Source organism: Pipistrellus kuhlii, unplaced genomic scaffold (assembly GCF_014108245.1).
Source record: "Pipistrellus kuhlii isolate mPipKuh1 unplaced genomic scaffold, mPipKuh1.p scaffold_m20_p_24, whole genome shotgun sequence".
Lineage (NCBI taxonomy): Eukaryota > Metazoa > Chordata > Mammalia > Chiroptera > Vespertilionidae > Pipistrellus > Pipistrellus kuhlii.
The window spans coordinates 3,371,378-3,395,477 of NW_023425523.1; the positions used below are offsets into that span (position 1 = coordinate 3,371,378).

The following is a 24,100-nucleotide window of genomic DNA, read 5'->3' on the forward strand; positions in this document are numbered from 1 at the left end:
AGACGCCAGCTGTCTAAAGCCGATTGGAATGCACAGGCAAGCTAAGGAAGAAGAGGCATAATTAATGGCTTGGCCATCATTCCTTCTTGGAGCCACATAACCTCTGTGGCGGGGCTCACGTGGACCTCTTTTCTCTCCCTACCCGCCTCGCTTTTCAAACCGCTCACTCTGGACAGCCCACTCTTCGCCTAACCACTATAGGAAAATGCAAAATGTGGGTCTCTTTGAATCAGAAGTTGGATGCCAGAGAAAAGCATGGAACAGTCAGATGTCAGAAGAGGCCCATTCCCTCCCCGGGGTAAGAAAGGAAAACAGATAAGAGAGACAAGTCTATTGAACTCAGGTTGATGTCCCATGGAAGGCCCATGCTATCACTCAACGTGGTTACCTGGACATTCTGTGAGAGCAGGGGCTAACCGGGCCTGGAGGCTCTCCCAGCAGCCCCACATACAGGACAGCACCCTTTTAGAAATGCATTCGACTCTACTATTGAGTTCAGACTGGCTGTAACCTCTTACCTTCGCACTACCCTGAGGCTTTCCTCCTCCTAATCCCAGCTCAAGATGTCAGAAGCTCGTCTCTTCCCTCTCGCGCCCCCTCCCTCATCCTACCATTGGCTCATCAGTTATCCAGTTGCCTCCACTCTTCAAGGAAGACATTCCCCTGGCCTGACTCACTCAGTCCCATTTCTCCACAGGCATCCCCTCACCGCAGACCACAAGGGCCCTGACTAGCTTATGTTTTGTGTTAATGGATGTGAAATCGGAGCACACCCCCTTGCCAAAAGAAAAACCACCCCAAACTCTCCCACACAGGTCTCCGCAGGTTACACAAATATTAGTCCTATCATGCAAATAAATCTGCCCCCCTAGCCCCAAGCTATGGCTCCTTCTGCTGCCTGTGCAGAGTGAAGCTGTTCCACAAACATGTGAGGACCCCAAGAGATGTTAGAGAGGAGCTTGGGAAAGGAGGGAGGCCACACTCAGAATTCCTTGGGTAGGCCCCTGAATCCACAGCCTGCTGTCAGTACTTGATTGTCCTTAGTTGAAGGCTCTGAAGTAAGTCATGATGGGTGAGACCAGTCAGGGGCTTTGGAGACCAGTCAGGGGCTTTGGAGAGAGTGTCTGTTGGCTAGAGTTTGGAGCATAATTAAAACTCAGTATCTGAGATAGTTTTATACCCTCATTTTACAGATGAGAAGGTAAAGGCTCAGAGAATTTGAGTATCTTGCTCAAAATATCAAAAATAGCTGTGATTCCAACCCGTGTCTGTCATAACTGCAAATTTCTACAGTATTCTGCTCCTTTAAGATATCAGCAGGAAGATAATCACTGTTCAGATCACATAAAAATAGGACATCACAGTTTTAGAGACTTCACTTTGTACCCACTGGCTTGCCTCTGGAGACTCAGCTACCGCAAGCTGACTTAGGGAGCGGGTAGTAGCATGGAAGGAACTCCCCTGTGAGAGCCAAACATGGAAGGAACAACAGTCATCGTCACCAGAGTCGCTACGGAAAGACGTGTTCTTGCTGAGGGGGTGAGAAAATTATCGGGGAAAGGCTGCTTTCTAAGATGCTCACCACTTTGGCTCCAAGCCCCAGCTCTCCTTTCCTCTGTAGTCACTGGATCCCACTACCAGGATCCTCTCCTAGAAATTGCCAAAGCTGGAGATCTCTACCTGCTTAGGATACACGGAGGCCTATTGTGGATCCTTGAGATCAGGACTGCTGCCCTCTCCCGCCTCCACGAGTCTTACACCTTTTTCTCAGTGTTTCCTCAATCTGGTTGACCACCAGAATAATGCGTGGGGACTTAAAAAAAAAAAAAAATCCCAAGGCTTACTGAATTACTCTTTCTCAGGAAGTTTCAGGGAATTCTGATGATCTGGTAGGCATGGGTATCACTGCCTGCCACTCATTTAAACAGGCAGCAAGTGAGCAAAGGGAGCAGTGCTGCCTGATGTAGGCTGAAAAGGAGAGCGCGACGGGAAGAGAATGTATGTTTGTATAGTTATATAATTTTCCCCTTACAAAACAGCAGTTTAGAAACACATGAGCATATGAATGGAATCTTGTCCACTGTGGCTAACTCTCATCTCCCTCTCCATAATGAAAGAACGTTGCAGCCCAAGAGGTTGTTTTGGGAACCAGGCGGTCTGCTCAAACTGAGCTAGGGAGGAGATAGTGGTTTCACCTCTGTCCTATCCTCCCTCAGCCAGGCAGGGGCGAAAGGAAGCGCTCTCTGGTGCCTCTCCTCTCGCACACACAGAAGTGTCAGGAAGCCAGTGAGGAGACACGAGCTCGACCGCGTACTTTAGTGCAACTCATATCACACCTACACCTCTTCCGCCCCCCTCCTAGCCTCCAGAGCAGGGAGTCGGAGCTGCTCAGTTTCTTACGTCCCTGTCGACTCCTCCAAGGGCTAAGGAACCAGCCAGGGCACCAGAGTCCCTCTGGGCCACTCTCCAAGTCCTTAAATAGAAGCTGTAGCAGCCCAGGGTTGAGGGTGGTGGAAGGTGTGCATGCAAAGATCTTGTGCTTCCGAGTCAGGATGTTTGGAGTGGAGGGATGAGTGAGGTGTTGGCATGTTCAGGTCTGGTCCAGCCACTCTGCCTTCTTGGGGGCCTTGCAGGTGTGGATGTCCACAGTGTTTCTGCACTCCTTGCACCGCACAGCGCAGCACCAGTGGAATTTGCACTCACACTGGGTGACACGGGTGACTCGAGTTGTGTCATACCCTCGGCCACAGCACATGATTTCACAGCCGTCTGTCCCTTTAGATGTCTTGCTGCAGACACGGCCTGCAGTGCCTAAGGAACCTGAATTGAGGAAGAGAGAGAGAGAGAGAGAGAGAGAGAGAGAGAGAGAGAGAGAGAGAGAGAGAGAGAGAGAGAGAGAGAGGAGAGAGAGAACACCAAGGTACGTCTTAATTCAGCTGCTCTGGGTTCCCTTATCCACATGCTCCCGAAGAAACCATAAAGAATCTCTTTTCCTGAAAATATACCCACTAGCCAAAACGATCATCTCCTCACGGCCCTCTATACCAGCCTCACTTCCTCCTGCCAGCAAGACCACCCCAAGACACTGCCTTCACCTGCCGGGCCCTCCCCCCCCCCTCAAAGCCTCGCCTTAAAACCTTGTTATTGTTCACGCTGGCTGAAGGCCCTCTCTTTTATATTTGAGTTTTCCCATAATAAGGAGTTAAAAGAAATAACAGCCTATAATTTATCTTTTCCAAGAGTTCTTGTCACAACTCTGATCCAGCTACTATTTGTTAGTATTTTGGTCCATAGTTGATAGTTTATTAAGTTGTACTATACAGAGGAGGAGTATAGTATGGCCATTAAAAGCTGGGCCTGGTTTCAGTGTCTAGGTTTAAATGCCATTCAGCCACTTTTAGCTTTGTGATTTATAGTGGTTAATCTCTCTGGGCTTTGTTTTTCTCATCTGACGATAGGCACCATAATAGCATCTAACTCAGTGGATTGTTGGGTTATATCTACAGTCTGTTCAGCGAGGAGGTGAACTGATTGGCATGACTGGCTGGAAGCACACCCCTAAGGAATTCCTAATGATCCTATAGTGGGGAACCCTTGAAGGGTAGGGGAGATGCTTTCCCTCTGCACAGATGATGCTCAGAACCCATTCTCACTGATGTTAGCACAGGAGACCCTGCCAACAGACCATAAAGCCAAAGGATTCTGGCTGGGATGGACCTTAGGCAGTATCTCCTCTAGCCCTTTCCCAGAGATGGGAACACTAGCCTGGCCTGGGGGTTCAAGAAGGGGAATCAGTTAACTGATCTCTGTAGTAGCTGGATAGAGAAGAAAATACAAGAACCTCTATATTTGCTTTTTACCTCATCAATTTAAAATATGGATTCTGTATTGTTTTATAATATACATCTTAGTATAGTGGGACATAGATGGAGTTTATAAGTAAATATGCATATATTGGAGATGAATGCTCTAGTTTTTTATACATTAGAAATATACAATCCAAATGTCAAGAGACCACTTGGGGCATGGGCTGGCTAGGTCTCCTATGCATGTTAATCTCATAATGGCAAGGGCTGGGTCTTAAGTCCTTCCTGGCATCAAAAGTCTCCCCTACCCTCTGGAGCTGAGTTATCTGGTGTAGTAAGTAGCCAATAGCCAAATGTGCTCATTTAGAGTTAAAAGAATTAAAACTAAATAAATTTTACAACTTAGTTCCTCGGTCACCCTAGCTGTATTTCAGATAGTCATCACATGGCCCAGACAGTAACTTCCATTCTTTTGGGGTAACTCCATATCACTCTCCAGCATCCCCGACAATCCCACCGCAACATCTGGCACCCGCCAGTGCAGTGGCTCGCCTTGGCAGGACCCTGTTCTCCTTGCCTCCCTAGCCCCCCATTAAACAGGATAAAGCCTTTCAGGCCACTGATGGTCTGATCCCAACTGTCCTTCTACCTTCAGTCTCCTTCACTCGAACTCTCCACTCCGGATATTAATCTGTTCCTGGAGCAGGTCGCGCACCCTCTGCCATTGTGCTCTGTGTAAACGACGCCCGTCCTCTCTACACCCAGATGACCCCACACCTCAAGCAGCAGCTTACGGCCCACATTTGCAGCTCAGCTCCTCCTGATTTCTCCAGTTGTCTCTCTTGCAATTGCATCTGTCTACCTGTTACATCTCATTTCTTAGCTAAATTGTAAAGAGCCAATGGCTTGGGGCTGCATCTCATGCTTCGGTGTGGTCCATGCATTGCTCAGTCCTGAGATACTGAGAGCAGGTGACTTGTTTACGTTCACTGAGTGATATCTGTCACGTCTGTAACCACATGGACCTCAGGCCCGACGGAGTGAGCGCCCTCTCCTCTCTGCTGGGGCAGCACTGGGCCTGGCGGACTGAGGCATAAATCATCATTCTCAGTATGAGGTTTTCCTATCAGGAGGAGACTACCTCCTCCCTCAGCTCCCCTCCCTAACTCCTGAGGCTGAACCAACCGTGACCACCCAGGGGTGCTGGCACTAAGAGCTGGACTCCGTGCCCCCACACCCCATCTGCTTTCTCTACCCACCTGCGGCCTTGTCCAAGACACAGTAGTCCGGGGAGTTGTCGAAGTAGACCAGGTCGGTCCGGGTGGCGCGGCGGTACCCTTGGCGGGCCGCGGTGAAGTTGGCGCCGTCCTGGGTCGCCGTCACCTGCACGGCCCCGTCGTAGCGCCGCCGCAGGTAGTCCCCCGTACGGCGGAAGTCCGAGAGCGCTCGCCAGCAGGTGCGCAGCGTGCAGGAGCCGCTCACGCCGTGGCACTTACACTCCAGCTTCAGAAAGCGCCGCACGGCCTGGGGGTGGGGGCAGGCAGAGGAGAGGCAGCCAGTCAGGGCCCTTCATCACCCCAGGACTGAAAGCATGAGTGCTCTGCCCTCTTCGGGCCCTGATCCTGGCTAACCAGTGCAGCCGTTGGTTGATCTTTCCCTACCAATCCCACCCGTTCTTCCTGATCAAATGCAAGCAGCTCTCCTTGCAGGAAGCCTTCCTGGACCAACAGTGTTCTTTTTACGACAGGCCGTTTGAACGTTAGGGCCACAGGATTCTGCTTACGATTTCAGGATGCTGGCACATCACGTATTTTGGAGTTCAGGGTGTCATGCCTTCTCCTTCTGTGGCATGTCACTTTCCAGCAAGGACCAGGCACAGAGGACATGCTCAGAGACCAGTGACTGACCAGAACAAGCCCTTCTCCTCCTCAGTCGTTATGGAGGCAGCCTTTTCCTTCTTAAAGCGTTACTGCCCTGCTTTTCTTCATCTCCCCCTGCCTACCACCTGTGTGAGGACTCTGTGTACCTGGCTGCACCTCGGCATTTGCAAGCTTCCTGTGTTTACTGCTCCTGACCCAAGGGGTTGGGTCTTTTGGAAGTGACCCAGAGCCGTCAGCACCTCCTCCTTCACATTCAGTCCGTGATCACACAGAGCGCCGCCCCGGCAAAGAGGAAGGCACACGCACAGACATGAATACTGACCGTGCGGCCACAGCGGTTGTTGTGTAAGTTCATGAGGGCCCGGGCATCCTTGAGCCTCTTCTCCTTGGCATCCACGAAGGCCTTGGCAAAGCGAACGCCATAGTGGATGTTGTCACTGCAGCCGCCCCAGTCAAAGTCCCCACGCTGGTCATGGTGTCGGCCACGGGTGTAGGGGTCACAGCTGCACACACTCAGCTCCCCCTGGCTACAGGCGCGGGTGATGGCGTGAACTACCCCTGCGGACGAGATGGCGTACACAAACGCTGCCTCCCGGCTGCCTGGAGAGGAGGGAGAAGAGTCTCAGCAAGGAGGCTCAGAACCGCGACTGGGAAGTCTCTTCTCCTGGAGCAGCCCCTGGACCCTCTTTATTCAAACTGCCCTTCTTCCAGAGCATCTGCAGACTGCCTGGTCCCTCCCCAGCCTCACTACTTTCCATCACTTCTTTGTGCATCTGGCCTCTTGGGCTGACCTGGGCTCTTGCTCCCTTCCAAACTTCTTGGATATATCCATGAGCAAGTCTCAGGGTGAGTCACCCTCCAACTGAGTGCAGTCCTGGCCCAGCTAAGCCTGTTCAGGCCCACTCTGCTGGACAGTTCCCACCAGGGGCCCCCCGGCCCAGGGGTCAGCTCATTTGGAGTGACAGGCTACTTTCCCGCTTGTTTCCTTCCCTCGGTGCTCTCCCAGATCAGTGACCCATCTCTCCTGTCCCTCCGACACCTCATTCCCTTCCTCCTAGTTGACTGTTAAGCCTCTGCTTAGCTTTATTGCTGAGCTGGGGCTAAGCCGCTGGCTCTCCAAATATTTATGTATCACCTTTCTGTTTATCCTTTGCTCCCATTACTGTAGTGTTGGGAGTATTAGAGTGAGGGCAGTGATCGTGTGATAAGAACCCAGTCCTCAGCCTGACAGTGCTGGGGGCTGGGGAGGAAGGGAAAGGAGGAAGAAAGATGGAATGCCGCTCCTTTGTCCCTACATCCCAGAATCCCGGGACCTAGAAGGACCCTGGCTACTATCTAAGTACTGAGGGTCTGTTCCCAACTGTATCCTGCGCTCCGCCCACAACTGTCCCTCTGATTATGAAGAAGTGTGCAGGAGACGGGGGAGGGGATCACGCCTGCCCTACCCACTCACCACCCCAAGCACAGGCAGGGAGGGAAGAGCTGGGCAGAGGGGAAGGGGCCCCTACTTCGGAGCATGACACGGCCAAAGACAGTGTGGTCCCGGTCCACGGTGGTGCAGTTCCAGCGGTGGTGGCGGAACTGGTGCTGACACTCTCGGATCCACTCTCGGGCTCCCTCGCCCACCGAGCGCATGATGTCTGGGTAACGCTGGCACAGCTGCCGCTGCCGGCTCACCAGACCAGGGATATTGTCACAGATCACTCGGGCCCCCAGCGCCCCGATGTACCTGCAAAGTGGAGAGGGCCCTGTCAGAGTTCCGGCCCTTTTTCTGCATCAGGACAGGCTTGGCATTCACACCTTGGAGTGGCGCCTTCCCCTCCCCAGCCCACATTCCCTGAGGCTGACGGATAGAACCGATCCCCACCAGCTCCGATAAACAGTCCTACAGCTGCTGCGGGGAGAGAGTAATGAGTGGTCTCCTAGCATCACAGTTCCCCTGCCGAAGGCCAAAGTGACACACACTCCCGGAACGCAGGCCAGGCATGTGTCACACACACACAGAGCTGCGGGCATGTCACATAAACCCATTGCCTGTTTATTTAACAAACACGAAGAGCCTCATGGAAAAATAAACTAACAAGAGTCTGAGATAACACTCCCACATGTAAGAGGCACGTCCTGCATGGCTGGTCCACGAAGGCATGGTTTGGGGGAAGAAGGATGGAGACAGGGAGGGGCCAGTGGGAAGAGTCATCAAGGGCAGCTCTGAGTAATGTTTTCAGCCCTAGTCAGACCCATGCAGCTGAGATCCTCATTCCCAGCGCTGAGATCTGGGGAGGAGACCCACTCCCAGCTCTCTTCCCCACACTCTGTTTCCAGCCAGCGGCCTTTTGTGGCTTAGGAGTCGTGATTCTTTCAAAACCCTTTCCCCAGCTTACAGGGCGGGTGTCCTGCGTGGGCAGAGGGCTGTTGCTGTGGGAAGCCAAAGGCCAAGATAAAGCAAGAGGGTGACACTCCCCGTATTCCAGCCCCCCGTTTGCCCAGTATGAACTAATAAGATCGTTTGGCTACTAAAAGATAGGGGGGTTGGCAGAGTCCTTCTCAGATTTTTCCCGGCATTCCTTTCAAACACTCAGCCCGGACTCCACCACCAGCCTCCGGAAGAAGACCAGAATGTATCATCACTTTTTCTCCCACAAGGCCACCAAATGAGGTCTGACTCACTCACCCACTCCTCATTTCCTTTCTCTCTCCCCAACACCTTTCTTGATTTGCTGGGAATTCACCCTTCTCCTGTCCTAACACATCAAGGCACACCTTCTCTCCCCCTTTCTGAAAAAACAAAGCAGGTGGGGGCCTGCTACAAACAGAGGAGACTTTGGTTTGGGTTGGGAATGAGCCTGTGGATTGGGAAAGCCCCCCAGGTGGGCCTAGGAGTGGGTGCGGAGAAGGGAGGGTGGCCGGTGGGTAGAGGGGAAAAGCTGGGCTGCCCTGGGCTCTGGGTACCCCCTCCCCCACAGAGAGGATCACCACTGGTGATACCAGCTCAAACACAAGGAGGGCCGATGCCTCTTCTGGAACTCGGCAGGCTGACGGGGCCCATCTGTCCCGGGGGAGGGGTGAGCAGGCTGACCAGACAGAGCAATCCCATGGGATCAGCGTCCCCGGCCCTGTCCATCAGGGCAGCAGCTTCCAGGAACAAACCGAATAAACACCCCGGCTGGGCCAGGCCGGAAAGGGCCCCTGACGCACAGCCCGGAGTTCCGCCCACCGCCGCGGTGCTTTGTTTGGAGATGGAAGACGCTGGAGTTGTGGCGTGGAGCTCGTCCCTGTCTCACCGCCGTTCTGCTTCCCCAGTTCAGCCGCGTCCCGCCCTATGCGATGGGTGGGTGTTTGTTTTTTACTGGGGCTTGGGAAGAGGGGGGCTGGATGGGAATGGGAGACCAGTAACCCAGCCCTCATGAGACAGTATGGAGTGAGGCAAGCCAAACTGGCAGAAAGTCCTTCCTGTGGTCTGACTTAAATCCATTCTGCTGCAGCCCACATTGGTCCTTCTTGTAACACCCTCACTGAACGTGGGAACATCTGTTCGGTGTCTAAGGTGGGAAGAATAAATACGTTTCTCCTACTACCCCCCTCACCCCACCGAGGGCGGCTTCAAGATCCCACAGAGCAGGGCGCATGCCTGCTGACCACAGCCAGCCCTTGTAGTTGGTGTGGGGGACCTCCAGTAAAACTGAGCTTGAGCCCCAGCCAGCCCCTTCTCAGCACATGCCTGCAGAATTCCCGCATGTGCCAAGCGCTCCGCTCCGCGTTAGGATCAGAGGTGTCTAGGGCCTCCCGGGTCACGGGCGGCAGTGGGGAGATTCCCTGACCCTCTAGCTTTGTTCACCCATCCAGAAGTTTCCCTTCCTTCCCAGCGTCCTGCCCCAGAATGTGTTCTTCACCTGCTTTTGACGCATTTACGTCCCTCCCTTTGACAAAGTGACGCATATCCTGCTCTCACAGCCCCTGCTACTCCGAGTGTGGTGCCCAACACAGCAGCAATCACATCACCGGGGCAGCTGTTGGCAGTGCAGAGCCTCAGGCCCCAGCCCAGGCCCACTGAGTCAGAGGCCGCCCCTTACTGACGCTCCAGGTGGTCTGCGTGCCCTGCTCCGTGAAGGCAGGGACTTGTGTCTGTTTTCACTTCAGTATCCCCGGTGCCTGGAACAGCGTGTGGCACGTAGTAGGTATTCAGTCACTAGTTGCTGAATAAACCTAACAGCTCTGATATACCCCTTCCTTTCCCCCACACCCCCCGAGCTAGTCATAAACTTCATTTCAATTACAGCGTTACTCCTCGTGGACGTTGCCAGCATATTTGCACATGTTTTGTTTGTGTCTGGTTAATGAGGTCAGGGAGCCTCTTTCCCCCCTCTTTTCCTTTTTTTTATAGTCCCTAGTGCACGTGGTTCAGTCCAACTCATACAGAGCTTTGAACACAGGGATAAACTATTACCGTCCCTTAATCTCTTAATGCAACATCATTTATATGGTACCTTACAGTTTATAAAACGTTTTTCCACACAACCATCCTATGAGAAAGAGAGAGATCTGTCTCCATTTATCAAGTGAAGAAACTGAGGTTCCGGGAGTAGTAAGTGATCACAGCCAGCTCCGTCCATCAGAGCAAGTCGGAGAATTAGGTGAACTCCAGAGTCCAAGGCCATCTTCACTCCAAGGAGGCTTAGCCAGGATGGGCCCATCTGACTTCAGAATGCCATTCCCTCCTATTCCTCACTTGCTTCTTATGTGAAACGGGGATAATAACAGCACCTGCCATGCTGGATTACTGGGGGACTGAAGATGATGATGCCATAATGTGTTTAGCCGTCGTGTCTGGAGCTTCGTAAGAGCTCGGCACGTGGCAGGAATAATGCTGTGATGCCACTCTGTTTCTCTCCCTTTGTGAATTCACGACATGTCCCACCCCTGCAAAACGGAATAGGGAAGCACACGTCAGGAGCCTGTATCTGTTGGTTACAGACTCCGAAGAGCCCATCACTGCCTTCTCCAGCGAGAGGAGCAGAGGGAAGCAGTGGGTGGAAAGAAGGGAAGGGCTGGCAGGAAGAGCAGCCAGTCCCAGGCTCGTCGCTGTGAGAGCGATGGCTGCTCCAGAGTGGAACAGGGACACACACAGCCAGCGGCCTCTCCTCCGGGGATTGGACTGAGGACCAGTCTTGCTGGGGTTTTCCTATGGGAGAGAGAGACCCCCCTTGGGGGCCTGACCAGCCTTTGGAAAGCAGCTTTCCACTGTATCCCAGAAGTGGTGCTCACAGAGGCAGGCATGGGGGCCGGTGTGCAGCCAGGAGATGGAATACCCTCTGCACTCACGCCCCTCCCCTCCCCATCCTGGCCTGCTGCTGCCTCCTCCTCCCCCCTCCCCCCTCCTCCCTCCCCCAGGACTGCTGGATCTCTGCTTCACCCGCCTGCTTCCCACCCAGGACTTTCCCCAAAACCTTTAATATGAACCACGTGGGGGGCATGTAGTAGAGAGAGAAAGGAAAAGGCTGAGACAGTCGCCACGGGGACAAAATGGGGACTAGGAAGAACTCCAGATGGGTTTTGGGGACCACCCCTAGCATGCTTGAACTCCCAGACTGACTCCATACTTCCTCACCCCAACACCACATGGCCCCCAAGACAGCACCCCACACTGGAAGGCAGGCATCGGGACTCCCTAAAAGCCAACTGCCCTCTGGGCGGGTAAAGATGTGCAGCGGCCACTTCTCCCTCCCTCTGCCGGCCCCTGAGGACGTGTCCCCAGCCACACGGCCCGGCGGGCAGAGGACGGCTGTGGGCTCGCTCTGAACTGTGAAAGGCTCTTCCCCTCGGCCCCCTTCTTCCCTTTCCCTTTCTAAAGGAATGTTTCCAGCCAGATGGGAGATATGGGCCGCCCTTCTCCCCCATCCAGAACCCCCCTCCTTGCCTTCCACAACACTGCAGAGATAGAAAAAAGATAAAAAGAAAAAACAAGAGATTTTTCTGAAACAGGAAAACGGGGTTGGGGGTGGTGGTGAGAGACGCATCTTGAAATGATAGGAATCTGCCGCCCAAGCTCGCCGGCCCCTCAGCTGGTACCCTCGCCCTTCAGCCAAGATTCCAGTCCGGGAGGAAGCCGCGGGGTGGAAGGGGAGAGCGACCGCACTCCGAGGTGGAGGGGGCAGAGTGAAGACAGGAAGGCGGGCACCGGCCGGGCACAGAGGGGCAGAAACCCAGTCCAAGAGACCATTTTGGGGGGTGAAGAGGAAAGATGAGAAGCCTGAGCCTTTCCCCCGCCCAACCCTCCCCCTGCCCATCCAGGGGGAGACAGGGCCATCCAGGGGCTGGGAGCACAGGCATGGAGCCATTCTGTAACGCCTTTTGGCTCCTCTCTCTCGGGAAGTGTCTGGAGTGTAAGGCCTGCAAGAAATCTGAGGGGCGGGTCTCAGTGTTTGGGGGCCAGGGCGCCTCGTTCCCGTTCCCGGAGGGGAGAGACGTGGGAAGAAGAGAAGCAGCCCAAAAGGAGATAGCAAGGTTCGAGCTGACGTCCCTAAAACGGAGCCTGAAAGCAGTGCCTAGTTGGGCAAGCCCCGGGTTTTGTTTTCATTGTGGGGGTTAATGGGGTCGGCTTTCTGCCCTGGATCCCCTCTAACCCTTCGCCGGGCACTGCCGCCGCCCCAGGCCTTGCTGCGTGACCGGATGGGGGGACGAGGAAGAGGCTCCTCCACCCGCGCGCACCCGCTTCTCCACCTCCCGGGCCCGGCCATCGGGGATGGGGCTCCTGCTGGACGGTCCCCGAGGGCCCAGGGCGGCGGCTCTTTCTGGAATCCGCCCTGGGAGGGAGCTTTGGCCCTAAGAGGGCTGAGCTGAAAGCTGCGCACGGCCGGCATCTGGGGTTCTGGAAAGCCTCGACCCCCGGGCGTCCGTGCTGCGGAGAGCCTGCGCCCACCGCCGCCGCCGCTGCAGTGACAGCCCCGCCGGGGCGTCTCTAACGCCGTCTGAGCGGCCGCCCGGCCCCCGAGCTGCTGTTCCTCCCTCCGGCCGCCCGGCCCCGGGGCCACTCACCACCAGGACGTGTCCACGCGGGCCGGCAGCGTCAGCAGCAGCAGCAGCAGCGCGCAGGCGAGGCTCAGGCGGGCGGCGGCCCGGGCGCCGTCGGGGGCCGCGGGCCGGGGCGCGGGGAGCGGGGCGCGGGCGCGCCGAGGGGGCAGCTGCGCGGCGTCCTCCGCACCGCGCCGCCCCCGCATAGCGCCCCGGCTCCCGAGGGCGGGGGCTCCGCCGGGCGCTCCGGTCCCTACTCACCCCCCGGGGGGGCCATGGGCCGGCGGCCGCTGCGCGCCGAGGCACCTGGGTCCGGGGCGGGCGCGGGGCTCCGGAGCGGGGCGCGGGGCTCGGGACCGGGGCGCACCGCCGGCGCGGGTGGCAGTGTGGCCGGCGCGGACGGGGCGGCGGCGGAGTGCGGAGCCCGCGGCCGGGCTCTCATTGGACGGCGCGGGGCGGGGCCGGGGCCGGGACACGCGGCTCAGGCGGCTCCGCCCGCGGCGCCCGCGGTGTGGCCCCGGCCCCGCTCCGCACCCCGGCCCCCACCTGCCGGGCAGGCCCCGCGGGCGCCCCTCCGAGCCCCGCGCCCCCGGGTCCTAGCGCCCCGCCCCGGCAGCCCAGCCCGCGGCGCCGGCGGGAGCGGAGCCCGCAGACCCTCCGCCGCCCGCCGCCCGCCGCCCGCAGGGACACGGCCCGAGCGGAGGGGACGCCCTCGTGCTCTCGGGCCTCTCGGTCCCGGCGCCGCTGTGAAACGGGCAGGATCGGCAAGATGCGGGGATCTCACTCCCTTTCAGCCGTGCCAACCGGGCGCGTGGGCAGCGGCCCCGGCAGGGCCTCCTCTCTAGGCTCCGGCCCAGTCCCCGCACCCCGCACCCCGCACCCCGCACCCCAACCGCCTGTGGACTTGGCGTCCGCGCGTCCGCCCGCCCGGCCCCGCTTCCCTCCGCCCGCGGAGCCGGCGGCGGCCGGACCGAGGGGCACACCTGCCGCCCGGACCCCTCCCCGCGGGCTCAGAGCCCAGGCTCCCCGGTGCCCCGGGCGGGGCTGCGAGTGGGAAAGAATCAGAAACAGCTGGGCGGCTCCCGGCCCCCAACAGGGGCCGGATGGGGTCCTGCTGGAGCGGGGAAACCCGGAGCCATGTCTCTCCTTCGCCTCCCCCCTTCCTCCTCCCCAGTGCTCCCTCCTCCCTCTCCTCTCCCCCCTCCCCTCCCTCCGCTCCCCTCCCCCCTCCCTCCCCCTCTGCCTGGGGGCGTGCAAACCGGGAAGGGGTAGGAGGTGAAAGTGACTCTTCACACCCCCACTCCCACTCCTCCCATCCCGCCCCACACACATCTCTCCCCCCACCTACACACACACACACACACACCCCTTCTGTCCCCTTCAAACACCCCCACCACACACACATCTCTCCCCCACACACACCTACACACACACACACACACACACACACTCACACACTCACACACACACACACACACCCCTCCTGTCCCCTTCAAACACCCCCACCACACACACATCTCTCCCCCACACACACCTACACACACACACTCACACACACTCACACACACACACCCCTCCTGTCCCCTTCAAACACCCCCACACACACATCTCTCCCCCACACACACCTACACACACACACACACCCCTCCTGTCCCCTTCAAACACCCCCACACACACACCTCCCGCCCCGGCCGGCACTCCCAGGCCCGCGGGCAGAGCCTCTGGGGGCGCAGTGGCCTTTAAAACCCAGGGTCTTCCAACTTGGGGAGTTCGTCTGGGATCTGGCCCCAACCCCTCTCCGGCCTCAGTTTCTCCCGCCTCGCCCCTCACTTCCAGGTGTCTTTCTGCCTCTGCCCTTGGTTTATCTAAACCATAAAGCCTGGTGTAAACAACGCGCTCGCCCCCTCCACCCCAGACGCACTGTCAGGTCTCGGTCGGGGTGTGAGAGACGCCTGGGTGTGAGCGGACAGGGCGCAGCTGGCCCTGGACACCCCAAAGGCCGGGCGGGAGGACACCCCAGAGGCCGGGCGGGAGGACACCCCAGAGGCCGGGCGGGAGGACACCCCAGAGGCGGGGGGGGGGGGAGGACACCCCAGAGGCCGGGCGGGAGGACACCCCAGAGGCCGGGGGCGGGGGGGGGGGAGGACACCCCAGAGGCCGGGCGGGAGGACCCCCCAGAGGCCGGGGGGGGGGGGGGGGGAGGACACCCCAGAGGCCGGGCGGGAGGACACCCCAGAGGCTGGGCGGGAGGACACCCCAGAGGCTGGGCGGGAGGACACCCCAGAGGCGGGGGGGGGGGGGGGGGAAGGACACCCCAGAGGCTGGGGGGAGGACACCCCAGAGGCTGGGCGGGAGGCCCCCCCAGAGGCCGGGCGGGAGGACACCCCAGAGGCTGAGCGGGAGGACACCCCAGAGGCTGGGGGGGAGGACACCCCAGAGGCAGGGCGGGAGGACACCCCAGAGGCTGGGCGGGAGGACACCCCAGAGGCCGGGCGGGAGGACACCCCAGAGGCCGGGGGGGGGGGGGCGGAGGACACCCCAGAGGCTGAGCGGGAGATGAGGGCTCAGAGGGACCTTCATCCCCTCCCCCACTCTCACTCCTCAGCCACTTGCTGCATCAGGGGCCCGAGTGCATCCATCCATCCATCCATCCATCCATCCAACAAATACTTCTCCCTACCACGTGCCCCATGCTCAGCACCAGGACACCCAGTGAGCAAAGCCCTCATGGAGCTTACTGTTTACGGGGAGAAGATGGACGATAAACAGGAAACATCCTGAGTAAAACACAGGATAGTGTGTAGGAACGCCGCGAGGAGGACAAACAGAGCTGTAACCGGGCGAGCAGCCGGTCTCACTAAGGCGCGCCCAAAGGCTTGCAGGAGGACCCCCGCAGCCGGCACAGACCCGTCCGCGGAGCTGGGAGGGCGGGCCGGAGCGGGGAGGCTGAGGGCGGGGGCGGGGTGGCCCGTGCTGTGCCGGGCAGAGGTGCCCGCCTGGGGGGGGGGGGGGGGGGGAGGTGAAAGGTGGGTGGGAGCGGGAGAGGACTGAACACAGAGATCGGCTAGCCGCCCCCGCCCCTGCCCCCTGCCCTTGGTCTGAGCTCTCCTGAGAGGGCAGGTGAGAGGAGGGGCCGCACCCCTGCCCCGGACCGCCCTCTCCCCTCCTCCCAGCCCACCCCACCTGGACGCTGGGCCTCCCGCCCCGCTGGGCGCTCAGGCCTGGGTGTGACACATGGGCCGAGGCCGCAGGGCGGGTGCGGATGACCACATCGGCCCCAGCCCTGGGTGGACTCACCCCACGGGCCCCAAACGCACTGATGAGGCCCTTCCCTTGGCTTCGGCTGTCTTCACCGTCAAGTGGGACCGTGTCTTGGCACAACACAGATGCTCAGCTATCAAAGCACGCTGCTGAGCTGGGGGCCCCCCAGAAAGAGCAACTCCAAAAGGAGGAAAGGGGGTGAGGGACAGGTCTCCCCCCATGGCTCACAGGCCACGCTGCCCGGCGTGGACAGTCGGGGGTGGGGCTCCACTCCTTCCTCCTCCTCTTCCCCTTCCCTCGAGCCCCCGGCCCCCCAGGAGGAACCCGGGTCGCAGGAGCCAGCTGACTGCAAGAGCAGCTCCAGCCACTTAACTGGAGAGCAAGCGCGGAGCCAGAGAAGAGGTTTTCTGGGATCTGCCACTTTGGCGTTTCAAAGCCCAAAATAAACTTCCAGGCTCAAGGTCTTAGACGCCACCCAGCGCTCAGCTCCTCACGCAAGGAAGGGCTTGTTGTGGGCCTTCCAGGCAGAGGGTCAAGGCCAGAGGCTCGGGAGCGCCTGACCTGCTCCTCCCTCCCGCCCCGCCGTCGGTCCATCCATCCGAAGGGGAGCCTGGGGAGAGAGCCACGGGCTTGGGAGGCACAGCCGGGGCTGGAGGGGCCTGCATGGAGTTGTGTAGGCACTTATTGAGCGCCTGCTGTGCGCCCAGCACTGGCCAGGACATTTGAAGGACACGGAGGCTGAGAGAGGTCGTTTTCTGACAAGTACCATGAAGCCGTCTGAGGGGGGCGCCCGAGGCTTAGCTGTGCCCGCTCAGCAGAGACCGGGAGGAGGATGCGGGCACCCTCTCCCCCCAGCTCCGGTCCCTGGGTCCCCAGCAGGGCGGCGCCCACCCAGCTTTAGAGCCAGGCCTTCCTCCCTCCTCCAGGTGGCACCCCAGCCCCCGCCCTCTCACCATACCCTGCTCCCAGGGGGCCGCTCAGACTTGGCATTCACCCTCCATGCTGTGCTCTGGCGGTGTGCGTGGGCCTGGGCCGTGTGAGTTCCTGCTGGCCCGGGGAGGGGAGCAGAGGGGGGCCCTAGGAGCTCAGAGGTGGGTAAACAGCTCTTACCCCACAGATCCTGCCCTCCCGGGAGGCCCCCCCCTGCCCCGGGCCCCTGTGGCGATGACCTTCTCTCTCCCCGTGGGTGGGAGGTGGTGCGGATGGTCATGAGCAGAGAGAAAGGCCGGGAAGGGGCTGGGGGGAGGCTTGGATGGGAGTCAAGGAATTCCTGCGCCTGCTGCTTGCACAAGGGGCCCTGAGCCGCCTTCCCTGAGATGTCTTTGCAAACCGAGGCAAGTCTCCTTGGAGATGGGGCCAGGTCCCCCCTGCCCCTGCCCGGCCCCTGCCCTGTCTCCGTGCCCAGCCTCTCCGCGCAGGTGTCCAGGGAAGAGACAGGAGCTTGCAAAGCACCCAGGGGCTTCCGAAGGGGCTGGGGGCGGCCCCACGTTCTGTACACAGCGGACCCACCTCTGCTCGGTATTTCTGAGCTCCCAGGCCAGGCGTGGAGCATGTCTCCCCGAGGCCGGGCCGAGAGGGCTTAGAAGGAAGAGGCATCCAGTCCCAAACCGTGGGAGGGCGCCTGGTAGGGCAGGGACCCCCTTCCTCCCAGCCAGGGGCCAACGGGAGTGGACTGCTCCCCCCAGGGGCCTGGGTATAGGAGGAGAGGGAGCTGAGGGAGAAGGGGAAGGAGGAGGGGAGGCCTGGGGCGGGGCCTGGGGTCTGGAGCCTCTTAGCACTCTGGCTGTAATCAGACCGGAGCCTGGCGGCGGGCGGGCGGCCATCCCGGGCGGGTGGCCCGGGTCTGTGTGAGGCCAGCGGGTGTGCTGCAGGGAGCCTGGGTGGTCACTGACCAGCCTAACCCCCAAGGGGGCGGTCCTCCCTCCCTCCCCAGTCGGCCTGTATCATACACGCTAAGCACCGAGCTTGCTTCTCTCCCCACCACCTGTCCTGGGCCCCAGAATGGTCTGGAAGCGAGGTTTGCTTCTAGTGGAACAAAATCTACGGTCCCACTACCTGCCCACTCCCACCCTGCCTCCCTCCGTTCACTCTGCCTCTCAGGCTGCCCTCCTCTCCTCTGTGTCTCTCTGGGTCATATTCCTGCCATTCTGTGTCCATTCCCACCCCTCTGTCTTCACTGTCCCTGTCTGTGCCTGCCTTCCCTCCCGCCTGAGTCTTCTCCTTCTCAGGCTCAGCCACTCCCGGTCTCTCGGACGGTACCCGTCTCTCCGCCTTTCCCTCTGTGTGAATCTGGCTGGCTCTTCCTCATCTATGATATCTTTTATTCTTCTCCCCGTCTCTCTCTTCACCTCTTTTCTGACGGTGGCTTTCTCAGTCTCTGTGTGTGAGTCTGTGTTCCTCTCTGTGTTCTTCTTGGTGTGCATCTTGGTTTCCTTTTGTCTCTGTCTCTCTCTGGTGCCCCCTGTCTTACACCTTCCCCTTCAGGCCTGGCAGCACAGTGCAAAGTGCACCAGACGGAAAGGAATCGGAACACCTGAGCCCCCCCACCCCCAGCTCAGCCAGGCACAGTCTGCAGGACTAGCTCCAGCCGGCTCCTGGCCCGTTTCCTCGCCGCTGAAACAGGTGGGGTGGAGGCCTAGCTCCCTCTCCTTTCTCGCAGCACAGCCCGCCCTGCCCCTCTCTCCTCCGCCTGTCCCTGAGTCAGAGCCTGTCCCCTCCGGCCCTCACACTGTCAGCCGCTGCCCCAGGACGCCTCGCTCCTTCACGCCTTAGACATCGGGGCGGACAGGCCCTTTCTGGGGCCGCGTCCGGGATACAAACCAGATTAGCTCATCTCCCTAATCCTCTCTGCTGGGGCCTCTGCCAGGCAGGGACACCCACGGCGCAGGGCTGTGTGTGTGTGTGTGTGTGTGGTGTGTATGAGTGTGTGCATGTGTGTAGTATGTGTTTGTGTGTGTGCATGAGTGTGTAAGTGTGGGTGTGTAGTGTATGTGCATGAGTGTGTGACTGTGCATGTGTGTGTAGTATGTGTTTGTGTGTGTGCATGAGTGTGTAAGTGTGGGTGTGTAGTGTATGTGCATGAGTGTGTGACTGTGCATGTGTGTGTAGTATGTGTTTGTGTGTGTGCATGAGTGTGTAAGTGTGGGTGTGTAGTGTATGTGCATGAGTGTGTGACTGTGCATGTGTGTGTAGTATGTGTTTGTGTGTGTGTGTGTGTGGAGTGCGTGCAGCTTTTCAGAGAAGGCAGGACCAAGGTTTCCTCCCTCTCTCTCCCCCTCCTGCCCGAAAAGCCCCGATGAGCTGCCTCCCTGGCTAAGAAGCCTCATCAGACCTGAGCCAAATCAGGTTTTCCCAATTCCAGCCTCCCCCCCCCCCCCTTTCCACAGCCTCTCCCGCCGGAGCCATCACTCCGTCCGCGTCTGACGGCCCAGAGCCGCCTGCACAGCGCTGGCCCCTGTGCTGGTCTCCATCCTGGGGGAGAGGGTCCTTGTCCCTCCTGGGAAAGCCCGGGTGTCAGCAGGGAGGGGGCGGGGGAGGGGAGATTGGAGGGCGGGGGGCAGTTTCCACGCTCCCCGCTCCCAGTTGGAGCCCCAGTCCCGCTCTGAAGGTCCATTTGGAAAGAGAGGGCTTTCCTGGCCGATAAGATCGAAGCGCTCCCTCCGCCAAACCATTCCCTTGTTTTTGAGGCAATTACGGAACTTATTGTATCAATTAGCCCGGCTCCAGCTGCGGCCGCTCATCTCCCTGCCGTGCGCCCGCATCAGCGCGGCTCTGCGGCGGGAGGGGCGGGAAGCGGGGAGGAGCGGGGAGCAGCGGGGAGCAGCGGGGAGGAGCGGGGAGGAGCGGGGAGGAGCGGGGAGCAGCGGGGAGGAGCGGGGGGCAGCGGGGAGCTGCGGGAGCAGCGGGGAGGAGCGGGGGGGCAGCGGGGAAGAGCGGGGAGGAGCGGGGAGCAGCGGGGAGCAGCGGGGAGGAGCGGGGAGGAGCGGGGGGCAGCGGGGAGGAGCGGGGGGCAGCGGGGAGCTGCGGGAGCAGCGGGGAGCAGCGGGGAGGAGCGGGGAGCTGCAGGGAGGAGCGGGGGGCAGCGGGGAGCAGCGGGGAGCAGCGGGGAGGAGTGGGGGGCAGCGGGGAGCAGCGGGGAGCAGCGGGGAGGAGTGGGGGGCAGCGGGGGGCAGCGGGGGGCAGCGGGGGGCAGCGGGGAGCAGCGGGGGCTGCGGGGAGCGGGGGCTGCGGGACTGGGCGGCGGGTGGGGGCACGGGGCGCCCTCGGGGCCGAAGGACGGGCGGCTCCTCGGGGTGCGCACCCTGCCCGCCTGGCTGGAGCGCCCTGGTCCGCCGGCCCCGCACCCGCGTCGGATGCGGCCCCGGAGCGCCCGCGGAGCCGGTGAGTACCGGGCGGCCCCGACGCCGATGCCGGCGGGACTGCCTGGCTGGGGTGGACTCACTCACTCTGGGGCCGTGCGCCCCGCAGTGGCGCTTTCTGGAGACGCAGGCGGGGTGAGGTGCGGTTCAGTCTCCCGGAAACCTCAGCAGCGCCGGCCCAGGGGTGTGTGTCCTGTGGGCACAGAGTGTGGCCCTCCCCGCAGGGTGGCGCTCAGGTAGGGCTCCCACACTTCCTTTCGGTCTCAGGACCCCTTTACACTCTTAACAATGACCAAGGACCCCTCAGAGCTCCTGTCTGTGTAGGTATGTCTGCCCACATTAAAAACTAAGACCGAAAAGCACCCCCAGGGACCACACTAGGCAATTGGAACAAAACAGTTATAGATGATAACCCAGAGTATAAAACACGTGGGTCCATGCCGATATAAATAAACGATTGCGTAAATAAATCTACGGGGAGAAGACCTACCGCCCATGAATTTCAGAGAAGGGAGAGGGAGAGAGAGAGAAACATCAATGATGGGAGAGAATCATTGATCACCTGCCTCCTGCGTGCCCCCTACTGGGGATCAAGCCGGGAACCTGGGCCTGTGCCCTGACTGGGAAGCGACCCCTGATCTCCTGTTCACAGGTTGAGCTTAACCACTGGCAGGCAGCCATCTGAAGGTTCTTAACTCCTGTTTATTTCTTAATTTGCTATAATCTGGTGTTTGTTAGTACACAAAGTATATTTGGAATTGTCCTCAGTATCATTACAAAATGTCTCCTAATTGCCAGATTTAATGTCCTATTTTCATCCTGTGTTTGCCTAAGGACTGCTTTATTTTTGTTCCATAAATGTTGATAAGCTGTGTTTTTTCTTTCATTCATATCAAAATATTTCTAATTTCCCCTTTGATTTCTTCATTGACTCATGGGTATTTAAAACTGTGCTATTTTTCAAATATTTGGAGATTTTCCAGAGACATTTCTGTCATTGACTTCTGATTTAATTCCATTATAGTCAGAGGACATCTTTTGTATAATTTAGATCCTTACAAATGTAATATTTAGAAATTTTAATGGTGAGTCTCACGGTGAGTGTTCTGTGTGCACTCAAAAATATTATGTATTCCCCTGCATTTGGTTGGAATATTATATAACAATTTACCCTATGAACTAAAACCGATTTGGCTCAGTGGATAGAGCATCGGCCTTCGGACTGAAGGGTCCTGGATTCGATTCTGGTCAAGGGCATGCACCTTGGTTGCAGGCACATCCCCAGTGGGGTGTGTGCAGGAGGCAGCTGATCGATGTTTCTCTCTCATCGATGTTTCTGGCTCTCTATCTCTCTCTCTTCCTCTCTGTAAAAAATCAATAAAATATATTAAAACAAACAAAAACAATAACAACAATACAATTTATCCTATGGTGTCTTTGTATGTAAAATGGATTTATTGTAGGCAGCATATATTTGGGTCTTACTTTTTTATACAATATTACAATCTCTGCTTTAATTGGGTTATTTAGATCTTATGCATTTTAAGTCATTATTGAGATGGTTAGCTTTCAATCAACGTTCTTGCTATTTTTCTATCCTCTGTTCTTTGCTCTTTTTGCTTCTTTTCCTTTGTTTTGGATTGAATACTATTCATGATTCCATTTTTATATCTTTTGATGCCTTATTGGACTTTTTTTTTGAGGGGGAGGGTTTGCTTGCTTTAGGGATTGCAGTAAACATATTTAACTTACTATGGTCTATGTTCATACAATATACTGATCCATGTATAGTGTAAGAGTCTTACTATGGTATACTTCCATTTCTTAGCCTGTGTTATTGTTGTCAAACATCTTATTTCTTCATATGTTGTAAATCCCACAGTATATTTGGATGCATTTTAAAAGAGATCTAAAGACGAAAATAATAATCTTTTATACTTATGCAAATAGTTACATATTTTGTGCTCCTCATTCCTTTGTATGGATCCAGTTTTCTGGAATCATTTTCCTTTTGGCTGAAGTATACCCTTTCACATTTCTTGTGCTGCAAGTCTCCTGGAGCTGAGTTCCTTCAACTAGTGCATGCGTGAGAAAAGTATTTTTGAAAGGTATTTTCACAAGGTATCAAATTCTAGGTTGACAGCTTTTTCCTTGGTACTCTAAGGTTATAGCTCAGCTGTCTTCAAGGTTGTAATGTCACCAATGAGAAGTCTGCTGTTATTCTTATCCTTGTACATCTGTACATAATATGGTCTGTTCCATCTGGCTGTTTTGAAGGCTCTCTATCACTGGCTTTAAATAATTTATAATTTTTCTTGGTGTAGTTTCCTTCATGTTTAAGGTTCATTGCTTAAGGTTCATTGACATTTTTGTATCTGTCAGTTTCTCATTTTCTTCAAATTAGGAAAAATTTGGCTATCAGTGATCAAAATTTGGCTATTAGTGACTCTGATTAAACTTATATTAGGTCATTTGATTTTCTCTCAAAGGTCACTGATACTCTGTTATTGTTTAAAAATTTTTTTTTTACATGCTGTGTTTTACTATAGATAATTTTTATTGCTATTTTTTCAGGTTTAACAATAATTTCTCCCATAGTGTGTAATATGCTATTAAAACCACACAATTTTTTTTTGTTGTGTGTGTGTGTGTGTGTTTTACCTTGAGATAATGTGGTTTTCATCTGTAGAAGTTTGATTTGGGTCTTTTCTATATTCCTCATGTCTCTAGTTAATTTAATACTTCATCTATCTCCCTAAACATATGGGATACAATGATAGTAGTTGTTTTAATAGAATTGTCTACTAATTATACCATAGTGTTATTTTGGGTTAATTTTATATTGATTGATTATTTTCCTAGACTATATTTTTCTGTTTCTTTGCAATGCCTGGTCATTTTTTATTGTGTGCTAGGTTTTCTGAATTTTAATTTTTTGGGTACAGATGTTTTTGTTATTCTATACAAATTCTTTTTTTTTTTTTAATATATTTTATTGATTTTGTACAGAGAGGAAGGGAGAGAGATAGAAAGCCAGAAACATCGATGAGAGAGTCATCGATCAGCTGCCTCTTGCACACCCCCTACTGGGGATGTGCCCGCAACCAAGGTACATGCCCCTGACCGGAATCGAACCCGGGACTCTTCAGTCCCCAAGCCGACGCTCTATCAATTGAGCCAAACCGGTCTCGGCACTATACAAATTCTTGAGCTTTGTTCTAAGATGCAGTTATTTGAAAAAAGTTTGATCCTCTTGAGTCTTGCTTTATTTATTTACTTTTTGGGTGGGAGCAGAGAAGAATTTAGTCCAGAGCTAACGGTGGCCCATCATGGAGACAAACCCTCTGAGGGCTCTACCCAGCCTCCCGTGACCTGTGAGCGTTGTCATTCTGCCTAGTGAGGACAAACTGCTCCCCGCCCCAGGAGAGCTCTCAGTGTGGTTCCCGCGGCTCCTCTGAGGGGTCAGCTTGCACATGTGCGTGTGGTGATTACTGCGCAGCTGAAGGCTCCAGGGGAAGCACCTGGAAATCCCTGAGGCCTCATTAGAGCTCTCTTGTCTCCAGTACTCTCTCCTCCCACCTCCCCGCGTCATCTCCTCGACTTAGGGCTGTGATTGGCAAACTGCAGCTCGCGAGCCACCTGCGGCTCTTTGGCCCCTTGAGTGTGGCTCTTCCACAAAATACCACGGCCTGGGCGAGCCTATTTTGAAGAAGTGGCGCGAGAAGAAGTTTACATTTAAAAAATGTGGCTCTCCAAAGAGATGTCAACCGTTGTACCGTGGATATTT

The 24,100-nt window shown here is 56.8% G+C and overlaps 2 protein-coding genes across 8 annotated transcripts in view; one reads left to right on the forward strand and one right to left on the reverse strand.

Moving 5' to 3' along the window:
• Nucleotides 1-24,100, forward strand: part of ST7L (suppression of tumorigenicity 7 like) — a 125,044-nt gene that overhangs the window by 64,299 nt on the left and 36,645 nt on the right. The gene's annotated exons all lie outside the window — the stretch shown is intronic.
• On the reverse strand, nt 2,000-13,103 carry WNT2B (Wnt family member 2B). The gene is made up of 5 exons (XM_036453238.2): nt 12,719-13,103; nt 7,195-7,415; nt 6,009-6,286; nt 5,066-5,330; nt 2,000-2,820 (listed from the first exon to the last, which is right to left on the reverse strand). Exons 1-5 carry the CDS (start codon nt 12,898-12,900, stop codon nt 2,591-2,593), a joined length of 1,176 nt encoding a protein of 391 aa, XP_036309131.1. The 5' UTR covers nt 12,901-13,103; the 3' UTR covers nt 2,000-2,590.

Coding starts and splice junctions, on each gene's coding strand:
- WNT2B (XM_036453238.2), bottom strand. CDS start 12,900: ATGCGGGGGCGGCGCGGTGCGGAGGACGCCGCGCAGCTGCCCCCTCGG. Junction 5,331..6,008: donor ACAACCGCTGTGGCCGCACG/GTCAGTATTCAT, acceptor CCCCACCCCCAG/GCCGTGCGGCGCTTTCTGAA. Junction 2,821..5,065: donor TGTCTTGGACAAGGCCGCAG/GTGGGTAGAGAA, acceptor TCCTCAATTCAG/GTTCCTTAGGCACTGCAGGC.